Genomic DNA, 22,620 nt, shown 5'->3' on the forward strand with positions numbered 1-22,620 from the left:
GCCATCATGCTTCGGCTCTTACATTAACATGAGATATGTATAGACACAAGATTTATAACATCAGACGGGCAACAAATTAGTAATACCGCATCAAGATTTGCAGGAGTGAGTAATACTGCTATATGTGGACACAGGGCAACAGGGAAAGATTGTTTGACAAGTTCAAAGGCATTTATGCTACAATATTAGCCCTACTGTACGCAGGCATAGAAACAAAGAAAGGTAGTAATAGGAGTATGCTATTCAACCCCTCGAGCCTGTTCCGACATTCAATTAGATTGTGGCTGATCTGTACCTCAACTTAATTTACCCACCTTTGTTCCATATCCCTTGATACCCTTACCAAACAAAAACTTAGCAATCTCGGTCTTAAAAGATTTCAACTGACCCAGCATCCACAGCCTTTTGGGGCAGCAGCTTCCAGATTTCAACTACCCTTTGTGTGAAAAAGTGCTTCCTGGTTTCACTCCTAACTGGCCTCGGTCTAACTTTAAGATTATGCCCTCTTGTTCTGCATTCAATCACCAGAGGGAATAGTTTCTCTATGTACCCCACCAAATCCCTTAATCATTTAAAATAACTCAATTAGATTACCCTAAAACCTGAAGTTTATGCAACCTGTACTCATAATTTATCCCTTTACGCCCCGGTATCATTTTGGTGATGTACCTGCATTACAACAGTGACTGCACTTCAAAAATACTTCATTGGCTGTACAGCGCTTTCGGACGTCCTGAGGTCGTGAAAAGCGGCTCTGTAAATGCAAGTCTTCCTTTTACCCCTTCCAAGGCCAACATATCTTTGCGGAGATTCGGTTCACAAAACTGAATTCAGTATTCCAGATGGGGCTTGACCAAGACTCTGTACAACTGAAGCATCAGGCGCATCACAAGCATTTAGGTCAATCTTGAATTTTAAAAAAAAGTATATTGTCACACCAAATCCAGAACAAGTATCGTTCAGCAAGAATATTTATCGGCCCTACCCGCACCCAGTCAATTAGAGTGGCCCATTTTGTTGGAACGGTTAACCCTGTGTTTGTCTACCCTGATCGCTCAACAACATACTGTATATCCACTACACTCAAAGACAAAGTAGTAACCTGCACTCAGGACTCCCTCCAATGCCAACACACAGATCCAATTTCATTTGGAAGGAAAGAAAAATCCATTCCCCATTTGAAGCAACTATTTTCACTAATTAGCAAGGTGCATAGTTTGGACAGGTGTGAAAATTCAATTCAATGGCAGATCATGAATACAGCCTCTAGGAAACATGGGAAAGTATCTTCTGACATTCCCAAATCAGTAATGAGATAAACATCATTTGTAATTGTTTTCCATTGAGGTAAAAATCGACCTGCAGCTTATTTTGAAAAGTGCGCTGTGCAGAGACTCACCAAACAAAGGATTGCTATTCCGGTTGGGTTTTGGAGGTGGGATGGGGGGTTGCTTGGCAGGGGCTGTGATGGTGGTGGTGGTGGTGGTAGTGGTGGCGGTCGTGCCCAAAGAGTCAGTGGTACTGGTAGTAGTGGTGGAATAGGAAGTGGAGGAGGAGGAAGTAATGGAAGAGACATCCTTGGAGGTGGTCACGTTGGCTCCAGGTTCTTTCACTTGCCCCTCGCCTGCTTCCAGAGTGGGAGCTGATGCCGGTCTTTTAGGAGGAAGCAAAGCCTGTTTCTGGTCACGCACGGGCTCCATTTCTGACACAGGACGTCTATCCGAAGCCTCTGCTGGGTAAAAACGTTAAAAGAAAATATGCATCAAGCAGCGGAAGCATAAAACTGGGAAAACATGGACATGAGCACAAGAAACACAATCGTAAACTCAACACTCCCACACTGATAACTCATATTAAAAGAGCACAGCTTTCACTAAAAACTAGTAAACTTATTTTTGGAGCAGAGTCAGGGGTGTGGTGTGGCACTCTCAACTTTTTGAACTACAACATTGGAGTGAAAAAAAATGGTTCACCAAACACTTCCAGGTGGACAATGCCCCTTTAAAAAAAAAAGGCAGCAGGAAATACAACACTACAGGAGTGCACACTGTATTACACTGCACTATGTCCTTGTTCAAAATCAAATGGAATTAGTTTTTTTTCCACTCATCACCCTTGATGATCTGGCCTCGCCTCTCCCAATCTCTGTAACCTACGCCAGCCCTACAACCCTCCGAGATCTCTGTGCTCCTCCAAGGAACGCAGAGATCTCGGAGGGTTGTAGAGCTGAAGGAGGTTACAGAGGTAGGAAGAGGCGAGGCTATGGAGGGATCTGAAAACAGGGACGAACATTTTAAAATTGAAGCGTTGCGGGAGCCAATGTAGGTCAAAGGCAAAGCACCTACACTCTTTTGGTGGAAAAAATTACAAACGGTCCCAATCAGTGAACATATTCTTCAGCTCAATTTCCTTTACTCTGGTATTTTGCATCCTTCTGTTTCTTCCAAGTGTGGGTGCTGGAGGGTTGCTATGTTTTTTTTTAAAGTTACTGTGCAAATCAACAACCTTCACAACTTTTTTCCTCTCCAGATAATGGGCAATTGACTACTCTTTAACAAGGGAGCTTACAGTCCTCACAGATGCATTGACCACCTGAGAGGTTAAACCTTTGGCCAAAAGTGAAAACGTTCACAGCGTAGGTCGTCGCCATTTGGTCCATCATGGCTGTACATGGTTCTTCAACTGGACCTGCCTACCGTAACCTCATTTGATTGCCCTTGATCATATCCTTTTATATGGGGTGGGGGGCGGGGAGGGTTTATAACTTAGGATATTTTACATTTCTTCTACAAAATAAAGGCAGCCCCAAGATTTCTGTACAATTGCAGGTCTCATGCCAAAATCCGAGCAGCAGCGGTATTGAGCAAGGGAACCCCCATGGTCAGTCATTGTAAGAACCTCAGGAACGCCACAGTACTGCTCGTCTACTTCAATACCAATATTTTCAGTTCGTTTGGTAACTCAAGCAAAAAAAAGTTTGACAAATGGTACAGCACTGGAGGAACTTGGTCACACAAAATATTTTTTGCACTGTTTGACCCTGCTTAGGAATGAGACAGAAGAATATGAAGGAGCAGGCACCAATTATACGCCTGGAATGGTTTTCAGCTTTCTAAGTCAGATATTCGGGATGGTCTTCTCAATTCCTTGAATATAGTTTACACACTGCACTGCCATGATTCGTACAATGGAGGACAACCAAATAAGGGATAATTCATTCACTCTATATCTTAAGTTAAAAGGGAATCAAATAATTATATAAGAGGGTACAGAGAACAGACAGGGAGGTAAGATTAAAGTAGACAGCTCCTGTATAATAGCTAGCACCAGCAGAGGCACAATGGGCCGAATGGCCTGCCCTTGTGCAGTAAATTTGATTACCGTAATACACTGAAGCTGTCAAAGCAAATAATCAAAAGTACACAAGTTGTGATAAATTATGCTTAAAATATACAGTCCTATTGTACTGGGCTGTATCGATGTCGCTTGAATATGTCTAACAGTGGACCAATCAGCTACTCAAACATTTACTTAGTTCAACAGTTTGCAGTCATGAAACTTGGAAAAAATAACATGTATGGGTTTAATTTTCAAGTACTGCACGTCAGTGTCATTTATACTGTACAAAAATGAGACAAGCTTTGTGTTTTGGTCCATCTTTCCACACATTATGTAAAATAGCAACGATGGATGTTTTAATTAATTTAAGGTATACAGTGGTGTTCCCCGGGGGTAGGTTCGAGAACCACTGCTTTTCTTGATATATATTAATGACTTGGACGTGGGTGTACAGAGCACAATTTCAAAAATGCAGATGACACAAAACTTGGAAGCATAGTGAACAGTGAGGAGGAGAGTGATAGACTTCAGGAAGACATAAACAGGCTGGTGAAATGGGCGGACACGTGGCAGATGAAATTTAACGCAGAAAAGTGGGAAGTGATACATTTTGGTAGAAAGAATGGGGAAGAGGACATATAAACTAAATGGTACAATCCTAAAGGATGTGCACAAACAGAGAGATCTGGGGGTATGTCTGCACAAATGGTTGAAGGTGGCAGGGCAGGTTGAGAAAGCAGTTAAAAAGGCTTACGGGATCCTGGGCTTCATAAATAGAGGCATAGAGTACAAAAGTGTGGAAATTATGAAGAACCTGTATAAAACACTGGTTCGGCCCCAACTGTCTAATTCTGGGCACCAGACTTTAGGAAGGATGTGAAGGCTTTAGAGAGGGTGCAGAAAAGATTTACGAGAATGGTTCCAGGAACGAGGGATTTCAGTTACGTTGATAGACTGCAGAAGCTGGGGTTGTTCTCCTTGGAGCAGAGAAGGTGGAGAGGAGATTTGATAGAGGTGTTCAAAATCATGAGGGGTCTGGACAGAGTAGGTAGAGAGAAACTGCTCCCATTGGCAGAAGGGTCGAGAACCAGAGGACACAGATTTAAGGTGATTGGCTGAAGAACCAAAGGCGACGTAAGAAAAAACTTTTTTACACAGCGAGTGGTTAAGATCTGGAATGCACTGCCTGAAAGGGTGGCGGAGGCAGACTCAATCTTATCTTTCAAAAGGGAGTTGGATAAGTATCTGAAGGATAAACATTTGCAGGACTATGGGGAAAGGGTGGGGGGGTGGGACTAGGTGAGAGTCGGCACGGGCTCGACGGGCCAAATGGTCGCCTTCCGTGCTCTAACCATTCTATAATTAGCGACTTAAAAACAGATAAAACCCGGCGAAACAAAGATTTTCAGTTTTAGAAAAAATCCTCGCTTTGATTTCTTACCTTTAGTTTTTTGGGGTTCCTCAGCAGAGCTCCTCATTCTCTCCTCTGCTTCCCGTGGAGCTTTTGAAACACTCGACCTTTTTTCACCTCTGGCTGCTGGTTCAGCCTCTTTTGAGGTAGATAACTCAGCCACGGGGACCGTGTGCCCATTCTTTAGTGTACTGTTTTGGGCAGGTTTGCTGTTAATTTCCCCATCTGCAGAAAGGAAGAAAGAGAAGCCTGGTAAGTTTCTGATAAGAGTAGATAAGGAGAAGCTGTTTCCACTGGTGGGAGGGTCGGTAACCAGAGGACACAGTTTAAGATGATTGGCACAAGAACCAGAGGGAAGATGAGGAGAGTTTTCTTTACACAAGTTATGATCTGGAATGCACTGCCAGAAAGGGTGATGGAAGCAGATTCAATGGTAAATTTCAAAAGGGAATAGGATATATACTTGATAAGGAAAAATTTGCAGGGCTGTGGGAAAAGAGAGTGGGACTAATTGGATCGCTCTTTCAAAGAGCCAGCACAGGCATGATGGGCTGAATGGCTTCCTCTGCGCTGTGTGACTATGATTCTAGAAGGCCGTCAGAGGGGCATTGCTCAACACCTTTTCTCTCTGTAAACCAGGAGTGCAAACAAACTGATACTCGGGACATGCAAAAGAAATGTCTTATAACCAACCTGTTCTCTCAAAGTGCATCTCAGTTACAGCTTACACAGTATGGTCACATGAATTCCTGTGTAGTACCTACTCTCTCACTCTAAATAGACACAGCCAGTGGATAATTTCTCTATGTCCTTCTATCTTCACCTTTCTGTGCCTTACCTTTCTCAATCTATCTTCATCTCTCTAATGTATTTGGGTCCATCTCTATCGGTTTGGCAGTCTTACTTGCATCGGTGCTCATCACTATCTTTTCCAGTCTCACTGCATTCTGTTAATAGCTGCGTCCTTTATCCTACTGCAATTTCTCAACATGTTCCAAAGACAACTCTGTAGGGAGCATGACAAGGTAGATGCAGAGAGGATGTTTCCCCTCGTGGGGAAATCGAGAACGCGGGGCACAGTTTTAGAATAAAGGGTCACCCTTTTAGAACTGAGATGAGGAGGAATGTCTTCTCTCAGAGGGTCGTAAATCTGTGGAATTCTCTGCCCCAGAGAGCTGTGGAGGCTGGGTCATTAAATACATTTAAGGTGGAGATAGACAGATTTTTGCAAGATAAGGGACTGAAGGGTTATGGGGAGCAAGCGGGGAAGTGGCTTTGAGCCCAAGGTCAGCCATGATCTTATTGAATGGCAGAGCAGACTCGAGGGGCCAAGTGGCCTGTTCCTGCTCCTATTTCTTATGTTCTTATTACTCCGATATTCTTCTCGTTCTTTTCCGCATCCAAAAGCCGTTGGTCAAAAAATTTCCCCCTTGGCCTAAACAGTGGTGGAGCTGGTGCTGCAAACAGGATCGGATCAGCACCCAGATCCTGCTCAGAGGCTGGCCACTCAGCAGAGCTGGCGATTCGGCCTGCATTCCATCACACTGGTACACCCATTTACCACCCTGAAGCTTGGAGACCATCGTGCATCTTGGGTTGCCAACTCTGGTTGGACGTATTCCTGGAGGGGTCATCACATGACCATCCTGCCTCTACCCGCCCCGCCCCCACACTCCCACCATTGGTCGCCCGACACATCCATCCTCACAGTGCTCTACCTTCCCACGGCCAATTGGACCGATTGGATGATTCTTGGCTTGTCAGTCAAACAGCCTCCCACCCCTCCCCCTCTCTGATATTTGTGTAACTAATAAACAGGAGTCTTCAAAGTAAATGGCAAAAACCTCACTTTTTTTTTAAAACGCCCTCTATGATTTTTCTCCAGAGTTGCTGGAAGCAGTGTCCAGGAGATCAATCATTCATTCCTGGAGACTCCAGGACAATCTTGGAGGGTTGGCAACCCTACTTGCATCAGAAAGTAATGCACTAAATTAACAAGAAGTTGCGACAATTATTCTTCTCAGCAGGGAAGCTGGTGTCAAGAATAAAATCCAATTGTATTTTGTTTACTGGGGAGCGGGGGAAGAGGAGAGATGGGGGCATTTACCCGTCTTCAGTTTATCTTCTCCCTTTCATCTATTTTCAGGTATTCCCAGAACACTCCAACCGCTGAGTTTCCTCCGCATTCATCCCCCTGCCCCAAACCATCTTCGGCTGATCACGACAAATTCTATTTCAACTGATTGCAACAGCTACTTGCAATTATCTAGCTCCTTTAATGCAGAAATGCATCCCAAAGCACTTCACCGAAGTGAGATTTAAAAAAATCTAGAATTAACAGAATCATAATATTTTGCAGCACAGAATGCCATGTAGCCCATCTTGGCTGCAATGACCACGAAAGAGTTATCCACTTCATCCCATCTTCCTGCTCTTTTCCCCATGCACTTAACTTTTCCTTTTCAAATACATATTCATTTCCTTTTTAAAATCTGTTATAGGTTCTACTTCCACCACTCTTTCTGACCGGACATTACATGTGTTAACAACCCACTGCGTAAAGGAATTTCTTCTAACCTCTCCGCTTATTATTTTGATGATCTTAATTTTACGCTTTCTAGTTATCGAATCTCCAACCAGCGAAAACCTCATTAAAACCCTTCATAATTTTGAACAGTGAACTCCGAACGTGTCTTCTCTTCTTAGGCAGTCCCTCAGAACCGAGGATGACTTGCTTCCACATTAAAAATGAGTTCGCAGGTGACTGATGAGTCCAATGCGGGACCTACAGTCTCCGTCACAGGTGGGGCAGATGGTGGTTGAAGGGGCGGGTGGGTGGGGTGCTTGGGTTGATGTGCGCTCCTTGAGCTGCCTGCGCTTGGCTTCTGCTTGCTCCCAGCGAAGAGACGCCTTCCTGGATGCTTCTCCTCCACTTTGCGCGGTCTTGGGCCAGGGATTCCCAGGTGTCAGTGGGGAAGTTACACTTTTTCAAGGAGGCTTTAAGGGTGTCCTTGAAGCGTTTCCTCTGCCCACCTGGCGCTCTCTTGCCGTGTCGGGGCTCCGAGTAGAGTGCTTGTTTTGGGAGTCTCCGAACGTGTACCAGTTCCAAGTGCAACTCTGTTCTTCCTCCTCCCCTAAAATATCCTAACTTGTACCGCAGCAACTCGCCAAGGCTTCTTTGACAGCACCTCCCAAACCCACGACCTCCACCACCTGAAGGACAAGGGCAGCAGGTGCATGGGAACACCACCACCTCCAAGTCACACACCATTCTAACTAGGGACACATATCGTGGCTGCTTCATTGCCGCTGGGTCAAAATCCTGCAACTCCCTATCTAACTGCACTGTGGAAATACCTTCACCACATGGACTGCAGCGGTTCAAGGCGGCGGTCCACCACCTTCGCAGGGCAACTGGGGATGGGCAATAAATGCCAGTCTTGCCAGCGGCACCCACATCCCAAGAACAAACATAAAAACAGACTGTGGGCTTCTCAACCCACGTCTCCGTTCATCAGCGTATTACAAGGAAGAACAGCTTTCATCACTGGCAGTGGAGGTTGCTGGTATTAAACCAATCAGATCATTTCAAAAAGGTGGGACTGGAGCTCACCAGAAACAGATATGTTGGTGACTGGGACTGGAACCAGATATTATTTCCCTTTGTTTGCTGAGCGCAAACTTGAGGCAGAAAAAAAATTAAAATGAGCTGTTGGCTTGTGAGTCCCAATTACACTTGTGTTTACAGAATGACCATTCGGCCCATTGTGCCTGTCCCAGCTCTTTGAAGGAGCTATCCAATTAGAACCATTTCCCTGCTCTTTCCCCATAATCCTGCACATTTTTCCTTTTGAAGTACTTATCCAACTCCCTTTTGAAAGTTACTATTGAATCTGCTTCCACCACCTTTTCAGGCAGTGCATTCCAGATCATAACTCGCTGCGTTAAAAAAAATTCTCATCTCCCCTCTGGTTCATTTACCAATTAACTTAACTCTGATCTGGTTACTGACCCTCCTGCCAGTGGAAACAGTTTCTCCTTATCTCCTCTATCAAAACTCTTCATACTACAGTAATTTACTTAGTGTTTACCCCAAAGAAGTTATGTACAACAAGTTGCTAAAATGCATCTACTAAAAACTTATTTTCCTCAAAAGGAATTTCTAGGGCATGCCAGACTGTTGACTTATGTAAAGATTTACTTTCTTCAAAATTCTAGTTGCCAACACTTTTTCTTAATTAAATAAGGTGGATGTTCCCTGGCGTGGATACATTAGCTGGCTTTATTTGACAATTCCTGTCACTGTATTTCTAGTTATGCCATATTTTGAAAATAAAACAGGGATTGGTGGTACATTTTATATAACACATATACTCAGAACTACAACGGTCTCCAAAATGCCAATAACTGCAGAAAATCAAGTGTAAAAAAAAAATCAAAATATGTCCCCATAGGAACTAGCTGTGCTTTCAGCACTCAGCCCCTTTCTGAATTACCATTACTGATAACTGCGCTTTTGCGTACTGCAATATTAGAGATGAGATCATACTTATATGTGCAGTTACAAGCCTATGACCATTGTACGTGCAAATTTCCCAGTCAGCTGGCCTGCAGGAGCCAACATAAGATGAATTTCTGTGAGATTCAGACACTCAGCTGGCCCAAAAAAAGATTGTGTGTGGTGAAATTGCCCATCACTTCAGGAATAAAATGTGTACAGAGTCACCATAAGAACTTATGCTTCAGTAGAGGCAATCTTGGACAATTATTTCATTCAGGAAATGCGGATTGTTATCTTTGAGCAGATTAACTTGTTTTCGACACACACACTTTGCTTTTTGGTTTTAGAAATATTCAGAGCTTCAGTGCTGGCCAATAGTTGGTTCAAGACCCAGGGAGATGAAAAATACCATATTGGCAAAGATAAAACCGACACCTCAAACCCGAGACACAACTTCATAGAACTACATTGAATTATTAGCACAGAAACAGGCCATTCGGCCCAACTGGTCCATGCCAGTATCTATGCTCCCCACCCTACTTTATCTAACCATATCTACATATTCCTTCTTCCCTCATGTACTAATTTAGTTTCCCCTTAAATGCATCTGTGCGATTCGCCTCAACTACTCCCTGTGGTAGCGAGTTCCACATTCTCACCACTCTCTGGGTAAAGAAGTTTCTCCCGAATTCCCTGCTGGATTTATTAGTGACTATCTTATATTTATGACCACTAGTTGTGGTCTCCCTAAAGCAGAAACATCTCTACGTCTACTCTATCAAACCCCTTCATAATTTTAAAGACCTCTATTTGGTATTTACAGGAAACTTTGAGTTATCCGGAGGCGAACCGTCCGGCAAGCTCGAGCCACCGGCAAAAATCAGGAGCCGTTTTTTATTCTTTTCATTTCTTTTCTTTGCTTTTTTTGAACAGTCAAGCTGTGCAAGGTCTGTAGCTAAGCAGCAGCTTCAGCTAGAGACGCTACAGAGATGCTTGCCGACTGTTTAGAGGCTTAAAAAGGTTTGTTGATTCATACAGAGATGAAAATCTCCGTATGTTTCAACATTAGCTCTGGAGTGTACGGCAGTTTGGAGTGTACGGCAGCAGCTCGGTCCCGTCGGTGCCGGATAGCACAAAGTTTCCTGTAGTACATTCATTTTTTTAAAAAAATATAAAGATGCTGGTCTATATGCAAGTAAATATGCAACCTGAAGTTGTCAAAATGTTCAAGTCGGACATTTCACAAGGCTTCCCCTGTAATGCAGCAATATTGGGTTTAGAATCATTGGCCTAGAAATTGGGTTGGGGCGCCAAAGTGGCGCAAAAGTCGCCTGAGCGCAGGATTTAGCGCAGCGATCGGAGTAATACCGATCGCCAGAAATTCAGTTTCAGTGCCCCTCGAGGGACACGGGGCGAGGCTTGAGGCGCTCCGCGTCCCTCTTAGGGCGCAGAAACTGATTATCGCAGCGCAACGTGCCGCAGCGCCACACTCTGCGGCACGGCACGCTGCGGTACTGCAGGCCTTCCTCCCACTGTTAAGGGGGAGGTGCCTGCAACAGCGCGATCCCCGCTCACGAGTGCCGGCAAATGAGACCGGCACCAAGGAGAAGTGCCGGGCTCTCGGGAAACAGCTGGCAATGCCGCGGGGGGGGGGGGGGGGGGGGGTTAGGAGGCCGGGGACGGAGGTGCTGGCAGGCGGCCGCCGAAAAAGCGTCCGCCCCGCACCTCCACCTTAACTTGCGCCGCTGCCGGCACAGTAAGGCCCCGTGAACCGGGCGCGGGTAGCGAACGGCGCAACTGCGGCGTTCGCTACCAAATATCGCGAACAGGGCACGAATGGGGCGCTGCGCACACCGATTACGTCATCGGTGGCGGCGCAGCGCAACAGGCTAACGCCACCATTAGCGCCCCTCCTGAATATCGCGGGAGGCGCAGCCAGTGGCGCTGCAGCCACTGACTGCCTCTTTAGGCGCTAACAGGTGGCGCTACTCACCCAATTTCTCCCCCTATGGATCTTACAGCACAGAAGGAGGCCATTCAGCCCACTGAGCTTGTGCCGGCTCTTTGAAAGAGCTGTCGAATTTAGTCCCACATCCCAGCTCATTTCCCCATAACCGTGCAAATTAGTCCTCTTCAAGTATATGCCCAATTGCCTTTCAAATGTTCCTATGGAATCTGACTCCAGGTAGTGCGAATCAGATCTTAACAACCCTGTGTGAAGAAATTTCTCCCAATTGCCCTTCTAGTGCTTATCAATTATTTTAAATCTTTGACCTCTAGTTACTGACCCACTTGCCAGAGGAAATAGTTTCTCCCTACTTGCTCTATCAAAGCCCCACATCATTTTGAATACCTCTATTAGGCTTTCCCTTAACCTTCTCTGCTCTAAAGGAGAACAATCCCAGCTTCTCTAATCTCTCCACATAACTGAAATCCCTCATTCTTGGTATCATCCTGGTAAATCTTCTTTATATCCTCTCTGCAGGGCCTTGATATCCTTCCTATAGTGTGGTGGCCAGAATTGTACACAATACTCCAGCTGAAGCCTAACCAGAGATTTGCAAGGGTTTCTGCCATCACAATACCTCAGCGAGCCAGTACAACACTGGCATGCAATGCAATATCGCACTAACAGCAAAATCTATCGCTTCCCCCACCACGCAGTCATCAGGTACAGCCAGACATCATCATAGGTTTTGGCTCCTACAGTGCGAACACAACTTGGGGGCTAGTTAATGGGGATGTCAGTGGACTCTCCTATCAGCCCCCTGAGCAATCCTGCCCCAAACCCCCTCTCACGACAGCTCAAATATACCCCATCACTGTCCGTGCTGCACTCTCAACTCTCCACCACAAATACAACCATTGCTCCCCTCAGCAACCCCTCCCCATCCCAACCCAATGCAAAATTTCCCGCCTAGGGTTGCTACAAGTTACTAAACGTCATGGAATTCCACACCAATAACCTGCTCCCAACTCTATCCCAGAATCTCAAATGACAACCAAATTTTACAGTCCCTGCATTCACTGGTGTTTGTTTCTCGTTTTGCTTTTTAGCAAAGCAGCGACAGTCAATGAGGAAAAATAACACCATGTCACCATACCCAAAAGGCCCCCCCGCCCATCCTAACTCCTCAACAAGCTAATTTGGCTTTAAGAGGATGATCGATGGGCACTAGAAAGAGGGCTGTCACTATGAGCAGGTGAATTACAGGTCAAGTCTACTATATTAGGGTTCGGATAACAATACATGGCTTAAATCTGAACTCTTTGTTGTCTCGAACACATTCCAACCCCATGCAACTTTCTGCCTCACACCTAAAGTATTCCTGACCTTCTGCCTCTATCATGTGACAGGATTCTCCCTCACATCTGGTAAGAAAACCCTTTGCTTGGCCTCGTCCTTCCAATCCCATGTGATATAAATGCCTTCAGCAGATTAATTACTTCGAAGAAGATCTTCTGTCACACAATGCAAAAAAACATGAGACTCGTCAACTTCACAGCACTAAAAACTAACATTTCCACAGTCAATTTGAACTTGGGTTGCCAATTCGCTAATTGTTCTGAAGCTACTCACAATTAAAGAATAGCACAGAATCAGAAAACACAGGAGGCCATTTGGCCCATCGTGCCCGTGATGGCACTTTGAAATAGCTATCCAATTAGTCCCACTCTCCTACCTTTCCCCCATATAGAAACATAGAAGATAGGAGCAGGAGTAGGCCATTCAGCCCTTCGAGCCTGCTCCGCCATTCAATGAGATCATGGCTGATCATCCAAATTCAGTACCCTGTCCCTGCCTTCTCCCCATATCCCTTGATCCCTTTAGCCTTAAGAAATATATCCAACTCTTTCTTGAATATACTTAATGAACTGGCCTCCACCACCCTCTGTGGTAGAGAATTCCACAGGTTCACCACTCTCTGGGTGAAGAAATTCCTCCTCATTTCAGTCCTAAATGGCTTACCCCTTATCCTTAGACTATGACCCCTGGTTCTGGACTCCCCAGCCATCAGAAACATCCTTCCTGCATCTAGTCTGTCCAGGCCTGACAGAATTTTATAGGTTTCGATGAGATCCCCTCTCAATCTTCTAAACTCCAGTGAGTATAAGCCCAATCGACACAATCTCTCCTCATACGTCATTCCTGCCATCCCAGGTATCAGCCTGGTGAATCTTCGCTGAACTCCCTCCATGGCAAGAACGTCCTTCCTCAGGTAAGGCGACCAAAACTGCACACAATACTCAAGGTGTGGTCTCACCAAGGCCCTGTACAACTGTAGCAAGACATCCTTGTTCTTGTACTCGAACCCTCTTGCTACAAAGGCCAACATACCATTTGCCTTCTTAACCGCCTGCTGCACCTGCATGCTTACCTTCAGCGACTGGTGCACAAGAACACCCAGGTCTCTTTGCACTTCCCCTTCTCCCAATCTATGCAAATGTCACCGTTTCAAGTATATATCCAATTCCCTTTAAAGGTTACTATTGAATCTGCTTCCACCGCCCATTCAGGCAGTGCATTCCAGATTATAAAATATCACAGAATTTATAACACAGAAACAGGCCATTTGGCCCAACTGGTCCATGCTGATGTTTATACTCCACACGAGCCTCCTCCTTCCCTACTTCATCAAACTCCATCAACATATCTCGCCTTGAATATCTCTTAATGTCTCTTCACCCCCCCACAGACCTTCCCTTTTGTTCTTTCATCCCCTCCCCCAAACCTGCTTTTTAATCTGTTTCATTTCTTGCTTTTTTTCTCAGTTCTGATGAAGGGTCTTCGACCTGAAACGTTAACTGTGTTTCTCTCTCCACCGATGTTGCCTGGCCTGCTGAGTTTTTCCAGCGTTTTCTGTTGTTATTTTGGATTTCCAGCATCCGCAGTACTTTGCTATCCATCAACATATCCTTTCTGCCTCATGTGTACTAGTCTAGCTTCCCCTTAAATGCATCTATACTATTCGCCTCAACCACTCCCTGTGGTGGCAAGTTCCACATTTTAACCACTCGCTGGGTAAAGAGGTTTCTCCTGAATTCCTTATGAGCCAAGTTGACACTTCATGGGCTTTGTCACAAGAGAACATGCCACACCAAATCACTTGCTCTATCTATATTTAACTTTGGCTACCAGCTGATCTGCAGCAATCATGCTGAGTTGCAGCTGTGAAGTGTGAAAGCATCAGCAGGTTTGTTAAATGAACTGCTATTACTGTTGTCACCAGGCTTTGGTGCATTAGCACCAAAACACTATAGTATAGGAATATATATACAGGAAACTTTGGTTTATCCGGAGGTTGTATGTCCGGAAACCTCGATCTAACGGCAGAAATCAGCAGCCGTTTTGGTTAGGTTTTTTTCTTCTCCTAGCATTTTTTTTTTTTTTAATAACAGTCAGGCTCTGGAAAGCGTCTCTGTAGCTTAGCAACAGCTTCAGAGACGCTGCCATGGTACGGGCCGAGTGTTTACAAGCTGTTGCTAAGCAACAGTGTTTGTTGTCAGATACGGAGATGAAAACCTCCGTATCCTTCAACATTAGCGCTGGTCTATCCGGAAGTTTTGATAGATCGGCAGCAGCTCGGTCCCGTCGGTGCCGGATATCGCGAAGTTTCCTGTATATATTTTAAGTCACACTAGTCTGTTAGTTGTACCTTTAATTTATTGCCTCAATTTGTTGGCGACAGACTTGTAGCAATTAGTACTTCATCCTGGTACAGCTCCAAATGCTCTCTCCAGACACACCCCAAGTCTATAAGTTGGGTACTTTTCACACATCAAGTGGAAACCATATGAAAATTTCACAACTCCAATGTTACACCTTAATGAAATCCTGGTGACAACACTACATCGCTGTACACAATGTTTCCCAAAGGGTTTGTGTGCGGGGGGGGGGGGGGGGGGGGGGGGAAGGATCCAACTTGTTCATCATCTGATTTGACTGTTAATTAAATCCAAATATATCAAATCTCTCTTCATTCTGTGCACATTATACTTGCCTTGTTCAGGAATCTCTTTCAACACTCCCTTCTTAACCAGTTCAGCTCTGCTTTGTCTCACAGATAACTTTCTGTCCAAAACTGGAATTATAAAAACATGTCCGTGAACAGACTTTCAGATAAATGGTTCTCCACAAACTCCCTTAGTGACATCATGAAGTACACATTAAAGCTCAAGTCACAAGCAAAACAATGAAGGGGGAAGCTAGGGGAAATTCTTTACAGAGGATTCTTAGGTCATGGAATGCCCTGCCAGAAACAGTGATGGAAGCAGAATCCACAGGAGCCTTTATAAGGAAAATTGATAAATATTTGAAAAATAAAAATTCAAGAGAGAGAGTATGATGAAAGGGTTGGCGAATGGGATTAAGTGGAGAGCTCTTTCAGACAGCCGGCACAGGCACAATGGGCCAAATAGTCTTGTGCCATGCTTCGAATCCAATAATTCTATCAATGAAAACAGTCTTGGCATCTTCAATATAACAAGGCATTCAAAGCTTTAGGCACTTATACAACTGGAGGTCATTTAAGCATTCAGGTACTTTCAAAGCTACACAGCGGCCCTACACAACATTGTCACAGGGCTTACTTAGAGTGTTGGGACCAATATCCTCCAAGGGAGAAATCAATCACGTCAACCAAAACACTTGAGCCTTGTGCTAGTATGCTTCTTGTATGAAACAAAAACAGAAAACGCCGGAGATAATCAGCAGGTCAGACAGCATCCATCGAGAAAACAAGACAGTTGATGTTTCAGGTATAAAACCTTTCAGAACCAAATCTTGTGTTTTCTGCCTGACCTGCTGAGTACCTCCAGTGATTTCTGTTTGTTTCCAGCTTCTGCAGCATTTTGATTTTTGCTTCTTGTATGAATTCTTCACCTATTATCTTCGAGCAATCACCGCCAGTACTTCACTCGAGTCTTACACAACTCAAAATGCTCTCCAAAACACAACCTAAGGACGACAAAATCAGTAACTGTTGCTGGGCGTTTTTCATAGTTCTGGTGGAGAAAGTTTGAACATTTTACCTGCTCACCATTGCACTTTACTGAGATTTTTGAGACAACAATGCTGCATGGAAGAATTTAAGGAAAAAAATCCCAGAAGAAATGTAAAATGGACTCCTAAATACTGTACCTGAACTTACTTGATTTAAGTACATTCAATCATGGACGAGAAGAGTTTGAAAAAGGCTTGAGGGGAGATGGGAGAGAAACGAGAGAGAGAGAGAGAGAGCGAGAGCGCAAGAGAGAGGTAGATTCATGGCTGTGCCAGGCGGAGCTAGAGGATGTTTGACTTGCTGGGAAAGGGGAGTGGGGTAAGCAGAAGAGGCAACTGTACAGATGGTCTAAAGAAGACTATGAAAGTGTAGTTGTAAATGATGGGGGAGGGTTTTTCCCTCAGACAGATGCAGAGAGAAGTCGGGTAGGGAGATGTGGATCATGAAAGATACGAGGAAGGGGTCAGAGATGCCGGTGACCTAGACCGTAAGAGTAGAGAGGCCACAGGAGATGGCAAAGTCAAGATGATAGCCATGAATATGGGTAGGACAGTTCAAATGGAGGGAGAGGTTTAGGGTGCACAGGAAGCCAGTAAATTTGGAGAGAGGTTAAGAACAGCTGAGATGGAGTTTAAATTCAAGCTCAAATCAAACCCGTCAATTACTGTAAAGGCACTAGTACATGGTGACATACATTGAGGCTCAGACAACAATCCATTCAATGTCAAAAGCAAAGACACACAGGGAAGTGGTGTAAAGCACTTTACTTATGTGGATTCTAAACGCATACAACATTCTTTGAAAAACTGCGCTCACGATGAGGACACACCTCAAACTGTTAATGCAGTAATTTCCCCCCGAATTTCTAATACTCCCTGCCCCTGAACCAGAAGTTGTCTCATTGTGAAGGTGACTCTTTAAAAGTTTCAAATGTGACATCTTCATGAATGCAGCCCTTGATTGGATTCTGCACGGATTGATTTCCATCTATATTGGATCGTTCTTTCAAAAAACCTGCAGAGTCACGATGGGCCGAATGGCCTCCTTCTGTGCTGCACCATTCTATGACATTACTGTTCCCCGTCAACAGCTTAGGCTGCAGAGGTCTCATTTTCTCCCCCTTCTTTCCTCCCTTCAATTAAAGATTTTTTGGCTGAAGTGAAGGAAAAAAAACTGGCTTTAGGGTCTTTTGTAACGTACAGTGTGTGTAAACATTGCACTTTCAGAAGCAGATACTGTATCATATTTACAAGTCTAAAGAAAGGACACGCGAACGTTTCACAGGAAGACCCCTCATCAGAAATGGGGATTCGCCCGAGATACGAAACTAACTTTCTTTTTTCAGGTGCCTGCATTATTTGAGTTTTATTTCAGAAAATTCCAGCTTCAGTTTTCTTATTAGTTCGACTTAAAGGAAAATCAGCTCGGTTTTATTTGAAAAGCGATATTTTTCACTGCCAAACTAAAAATGACCAAACTCAAAAAGAGCTCTCGATTGCCTAATTTAAATCGACAGTAGATTAACTGGCAGTTTTTTTTTAATGAATGATCCACCAAGTTGTAATTGGAACAGCTGCATCAATGGCTCATCTGATAAAGACAGAATATAAAATACATTTACAATTTACAGATTACCCTTCCTTCACCTTGTGCTATTGGGAACTGTAGATTAGCGAGCTACATCATGACTGAATATTTATTTAATTTAAAATCACAGGACCAGCCGTTCCCCTTGATGGCTTAGTGGATAAATGCAGCACAGGGTGTGGTACTGAGCCAGACCAGGAAGATCCTCCGTTTATGCAGAGTTAGCTCATCTCCGCCAAGGTGGCAGCTGGGATGCAACAACTGGTCTCTGAGCCCTGTGGCAAAATGGGGGCGAAGAGGAACAGAAAAAAAAAAATCAGTTGGCGTTCCCACCGCTGATCACGATCTTGTGAATCCTACTGGGCCCAACAACATAGCTGTTTACAGTGAAACAGCCTGACAACACTCACCATTTGGACTCATGCGTAGAATGGCCACTCATAGTGTACCAGGGGGCATCTGACTACCCGGGCAAATAGCACTCCAGGAAGGAGTTTCCAGCTCCTTTTAAGTGGAGGGATTAAGAAAGGAAAAAGAAAATCACAAAACCGAGGTCCAAAGTAGACCAGTCTGGTGCATTGCGCCCTTCTAATATATTCAGTAGGCTGCCTGCGAGGTTTGGAAATGGTAGCAATCTCTGAGCTTTCCACATTGCAATTCGTAGTTACAAAGATAAATTCCATTCTAAACAAGGGGTTGCAAATAGAATGGGTTGTGAGCAGAAGTGAGGTGCAACAAACATCTGAAGGAGCAAGGATCGCCATGAAAGGGATGAGAGCAACAGTTACCCTGCGATGGGGGGTAGAGAGTTATCTGCTAGCTTGGATATACATGCAGCTCAGTTCACAAGGAATGCTCGTGTGGTACAAGAAAGTGTTAAAACACACCATTGTTTTCCATTGCCTTAAAGAACAGTCCTGTTAAAGGAGGCACACAGCTGAAAACAGGCTTCCGCCTTGAAAGGTGAAAAGATAACCACCATCTCAATTGGCTCCATGTGTTCTGATGGAATTCCTTTGTCTGCTATTTTAAAATGGAGGTACCAAGCTACTTAGAATAAACAGATCACCTTTAAAGTTGATGTAGACGTTTAGCCATGATCTTATTGAATGGCAGAACAAGTTCGAGGGGCCTACTCCTGCTCCTATTTCTTAGGTTCTTATCTTAAAGTGGTAGACCAGGGAATTTCATATTAAAAAACCGCAGCCATTCGCACGCTAATAATCCAAAGGTTTGATTTTAAGGCTCGAGAATTGAAAGTTGACATATTTGAGATTTGTCTCTCCCTTACAAGATATGCTGTTCTAGAACAGCACAATGGCAGTGAGGAGAGAATATTTAACTGCACGGCGAGACTTGGCCAACGCTATGCACAGAAGCCACATCCTCAGACGCTCGACACGATTTTTATTCAATAACTGAGTTAAAGGAGCACATCACAATTTAATCACCGAGATACTCGCGTATCAAGCAGATTGAAAATCTCATCAAAAACAGTGCAACATTTATACCATAAAGATACATTTCGCATTTTTGGATTTTAATTTTGTTTTAAATTGGGTTATGTATTGAACTTCCCTGTTGTATTGGCGACGAGACGTTTCTACTGTAGAGGAAGAATTGCTCAGTGATGTCGTGTATAAGCTCTTTATGAATGCACTAACAATGTTTCAGTCCCTCCCGTGTGGTAGCTTACTTTAAATTGAGGAGGGTCCCAGCTGAAGTACCAAGGTCCATAGGGCAGGACACCAGCCTGGTTGAAAAAGAGGACGAGAGAAGACAAGGTATATAGTAGTGCTCAAGTTAGATGCAGGAATGGCCATTTCTGACGCAACACTGATGTGAACCACTCCCTGCTGGTATTTAGTCATCGGAAACAGGATATCCCACTTGAGACCTTGAGCAGCCGTAGTTTCACTGGGACTACAAGCCTGGATCTCATTGCCACTGGTAGGGGGAGCCACGACTTCTCACAGCCGATGAAGGGCTAGTTTTAATTCAGACATCCTCACAACCTAAGTGTCCTGCAAGAACACACCTGCAGTGCAAAGTATGAAAGCATTTGAAATGAAGGAGTACATCTGTATTACTAAAGCTCCTGGAGTGGGCCTTTGGCGTAGGGTTTCGAACCCCGCTCCAGACAGTCCCGGCAAGTGGAGTCGGAGCTCCGGCTCTAAATTCTGGGCTGACATCCAGCGGGATACTTGCATCCGTGGGTGTGGGTGGCCCCCCCCCCCCCCTCGTATGGGTTGTGGGAGCCCGTAAAACCCTCCCACCATAGGACTAACCACCCTAATGGCTGGTACGAAGATGGTTACGGTCACGGAAGGAGCGTTAACGCGGCCAGAAATCCTTCCACCACTTCATACAGTTCCCCAAAGGGAACAGTGTGAAGACACGTACGACAACGACTAAAGCTCCTCAGCACTGCACCATGACCCTTCATTTTCTATTTAAATTTCCTGTGGTGATAAGTCAGTACACTTGTAATCAAACACTCCTCTCCAGCGTAACCGCTTTCTACGGGCAGTGAATGCAGCTTACAATTATTCATTCACATCATTGAGCCAAGGAGCGAGGAGGCGTGTGGGGATAGGTTCAATACAATGTCAAAACAAAATTCATAGAATTCAACGTTTAATCTGGATTTGGATTGGAACCACAGTGACAGGACGACCAGATTATAACGCGAAAGTATCCTGCAAACACTAAGCTTCAAGTCTGTTGGGTTGTCACTGCACAGTCATCGTGTTTCATGTAACCAAATCCAGTGACCCCTCATTAACTCTGCAGTATAAATTTATGTAAATACCACTCGTTACAGAAATCGAACTCGCAGATTCCAATTACTGTCATCACCTCCCACCCCTGCCCCCTCTATACAAAGTTGATGGAAAATACAATTAAATGTTAACTGTGGGATGTGTTGAAAGGCACAGATGGAGTGGAAGATGTAACGTTGAGTTCGGAAGATAAATCTACGCTGAACAGCAGGAAGGCGAGGTTTGAAACCAAGGGGCAGTGTACTGGTGGGTTGTGCAAGTGCTGCAATAAACAGTGCCTTGCACTGCCAGGATGCACTTCCAATTCTCCCCAGTATTTACCATCTCCACCAATGGCTCAGAGTGACTGCACCCATGCAGTGATACCGAGACATAGAAACAGAGGTCGACTCCAGGTTCAATCCCTGGGCTGTTCAACGAGCTGATCTCAGACAGAGGCGGCAGCAGGTCCAACAGTCAGCCTTTATGTTTCCGAGCTGAAGGGGGGGGGGAAAAAGAGGGGGGGGGGGGAAAAGACAGAGAAAGGAGCAGCCAGGTTTCTCCGTTCCTATTTATATTTAGTCACCTCAAGACCAGTTTGGACTTGGCTGCGATATATTTCTACAGCACCATATCCCAGTAAGAGCCTTCAAGACAAGAGACCAGAAGTCGAAAGAGGGAAAAACTTTCTGATCTCTGCTGTGTCACGGGGTGGGAGTGGGGGAAATACAAGTCGATGCCAGATGTTTTCTCTAAAGGACAGTTACAAAAGTAAATAAAATCATTGGACCAATCGACCCAAGCTACTAGTAAGGCTGTAGAACAGCAGACTGAGGTTTGGAAGCAAGTCAAAAGGGGGGGGCTCCTCCACAGGTGGAAAAGGTGTGCTGGGACAGGTCAACCTACAGAGCAAAGAAAACATACAGGAAGGAAAGCAGTCCACTTGATCGGCACCCCAGCTACCACCTTAAGCATTCACCCCCTTCACCACAGGTGCATCGTGGCTGCAGTGTGTACCATCTACAAGATACAACAATTCGCCAAGGCTTCTTTGACAGCAACTAGAAGGACAAGGGCAGCAGGTGCATGGGAACACCACCACCTCCAAGTTCCCCTCCAAGTCACGCACCATCCTGACTTGGAAATATATCGCCATTTATTCATCGTCGCTGGGTCAAATCCTGGAGCTCCCTTCCTAACAGCATCGTGGGAGCACCGTCACCACAAGGACTACAGCGGATCAAGGCGGCGGCTCACCACCACCTTCTCAAAGGCAATTAGGGATGGGCAATAAATGCTGGCCTTGCCAGAGACACCCACACTCCATGAATGAATAAACAAAAAAGGAGTAAGATCATCAGGCCTGTCAATGTTCATCCTGCCCATTAGACAGTGCAAACTGATGCACCAAACTCTCCAACCGCAAGCAATGCTAACCCCTGGGGTAGACAAGAAACACAAAATGAAAACCTGTGGCCAATTGCCGAGAAACTCTAGGGGAAATTCCTTCTCTACTCCCCAAGGAAATCAAGCAAGCGCCAGGAGACCATGGTGATCCACCATGCATCCCTAGATGTACGTAACCAACACCCACACTCCCATGAGCCTCTGTGTGATGTTACGATAAACATTCTCACCGACAATTTTCAACTTGAATTAACAGACAATCGAACACAGCCATTACGGAAATCTTCTGTTTTCTTAAAATTAGATAGATTTTCAATTATAGGATTAGCAGGAAATGAGAAATAGAAGTACTGTAGTTGCCTGGAACACCAATACGAACAATGACGGAGAGGAAAAGGCCCTCTGGTCCATCCAGCCTTTCCCGCAGGATTGAGATACCTCGTATCGCAATATAGACACTCACAGATTGGTGTAATTTTCAAAGGAACTGGATGGGCAGATAGGCTTTCCTAGTTCCTAATCAATCCCCCTTTTACTGCCACTTTTTCCTGATGTTCCAATTCTTTCCCACGTCTCTTAAACTAATTAATTCCCGGAACATCAAAATTG

The 22,620-nt window shown here is 44.8% G+C and overlaps 1 protein-coding gene across 4 annotated transcripts in view; it reads right to left on the minus strand.

Moving 5' to 3' along the window:
• Window positions 1–22,620, minus strand: part of LOC147103332 (phosphatase and actin regulator 4-like) — a 184,273-nt gene that overhangs the window by 23,514 nt on the left and 138,139 nt on the right. For 2 of the 4 annotated variants that reach the window (XM_085962815.1, XM_085962812.1), the window contains 3 exons: window positions 15,254–15,334; window positions 4,781–4,975; window positions 1,400–1,732 (listed from right to left, as the gene is read on the minus strand). In XM_085962815.1, the coding sequence (XP_085818941.1) occupies window positions 1,400–1,732; window positions 4,781–4,975; window positions 15,254–15,334 (609 nt within the window). The remainder of the gene's footprint in view (window positions 1–1,399; window positions 1,733–4,780; window positions 4,976–15,253; window positions 15,335–22,620) is intronic. The other 2 variants (XM_085962813.1, XM_085962814.1) reach the window with 2 other exon arrangements.

Source organism: Somniosus microcephalus, chromosome 20, assembly GCF_052327205.1.
Source record: "Somniosus microcephalus isolate GS21.2 chromosome 20, FLI_Smic_1.0, whole genome shotgun sequence".
Lineage (NCBI taxonomy): Eukaryota > Metazoa > Chordata > Chondrichthyes > Squaliformes > Somniosidae > Somniosus > Somniosus microcephalus.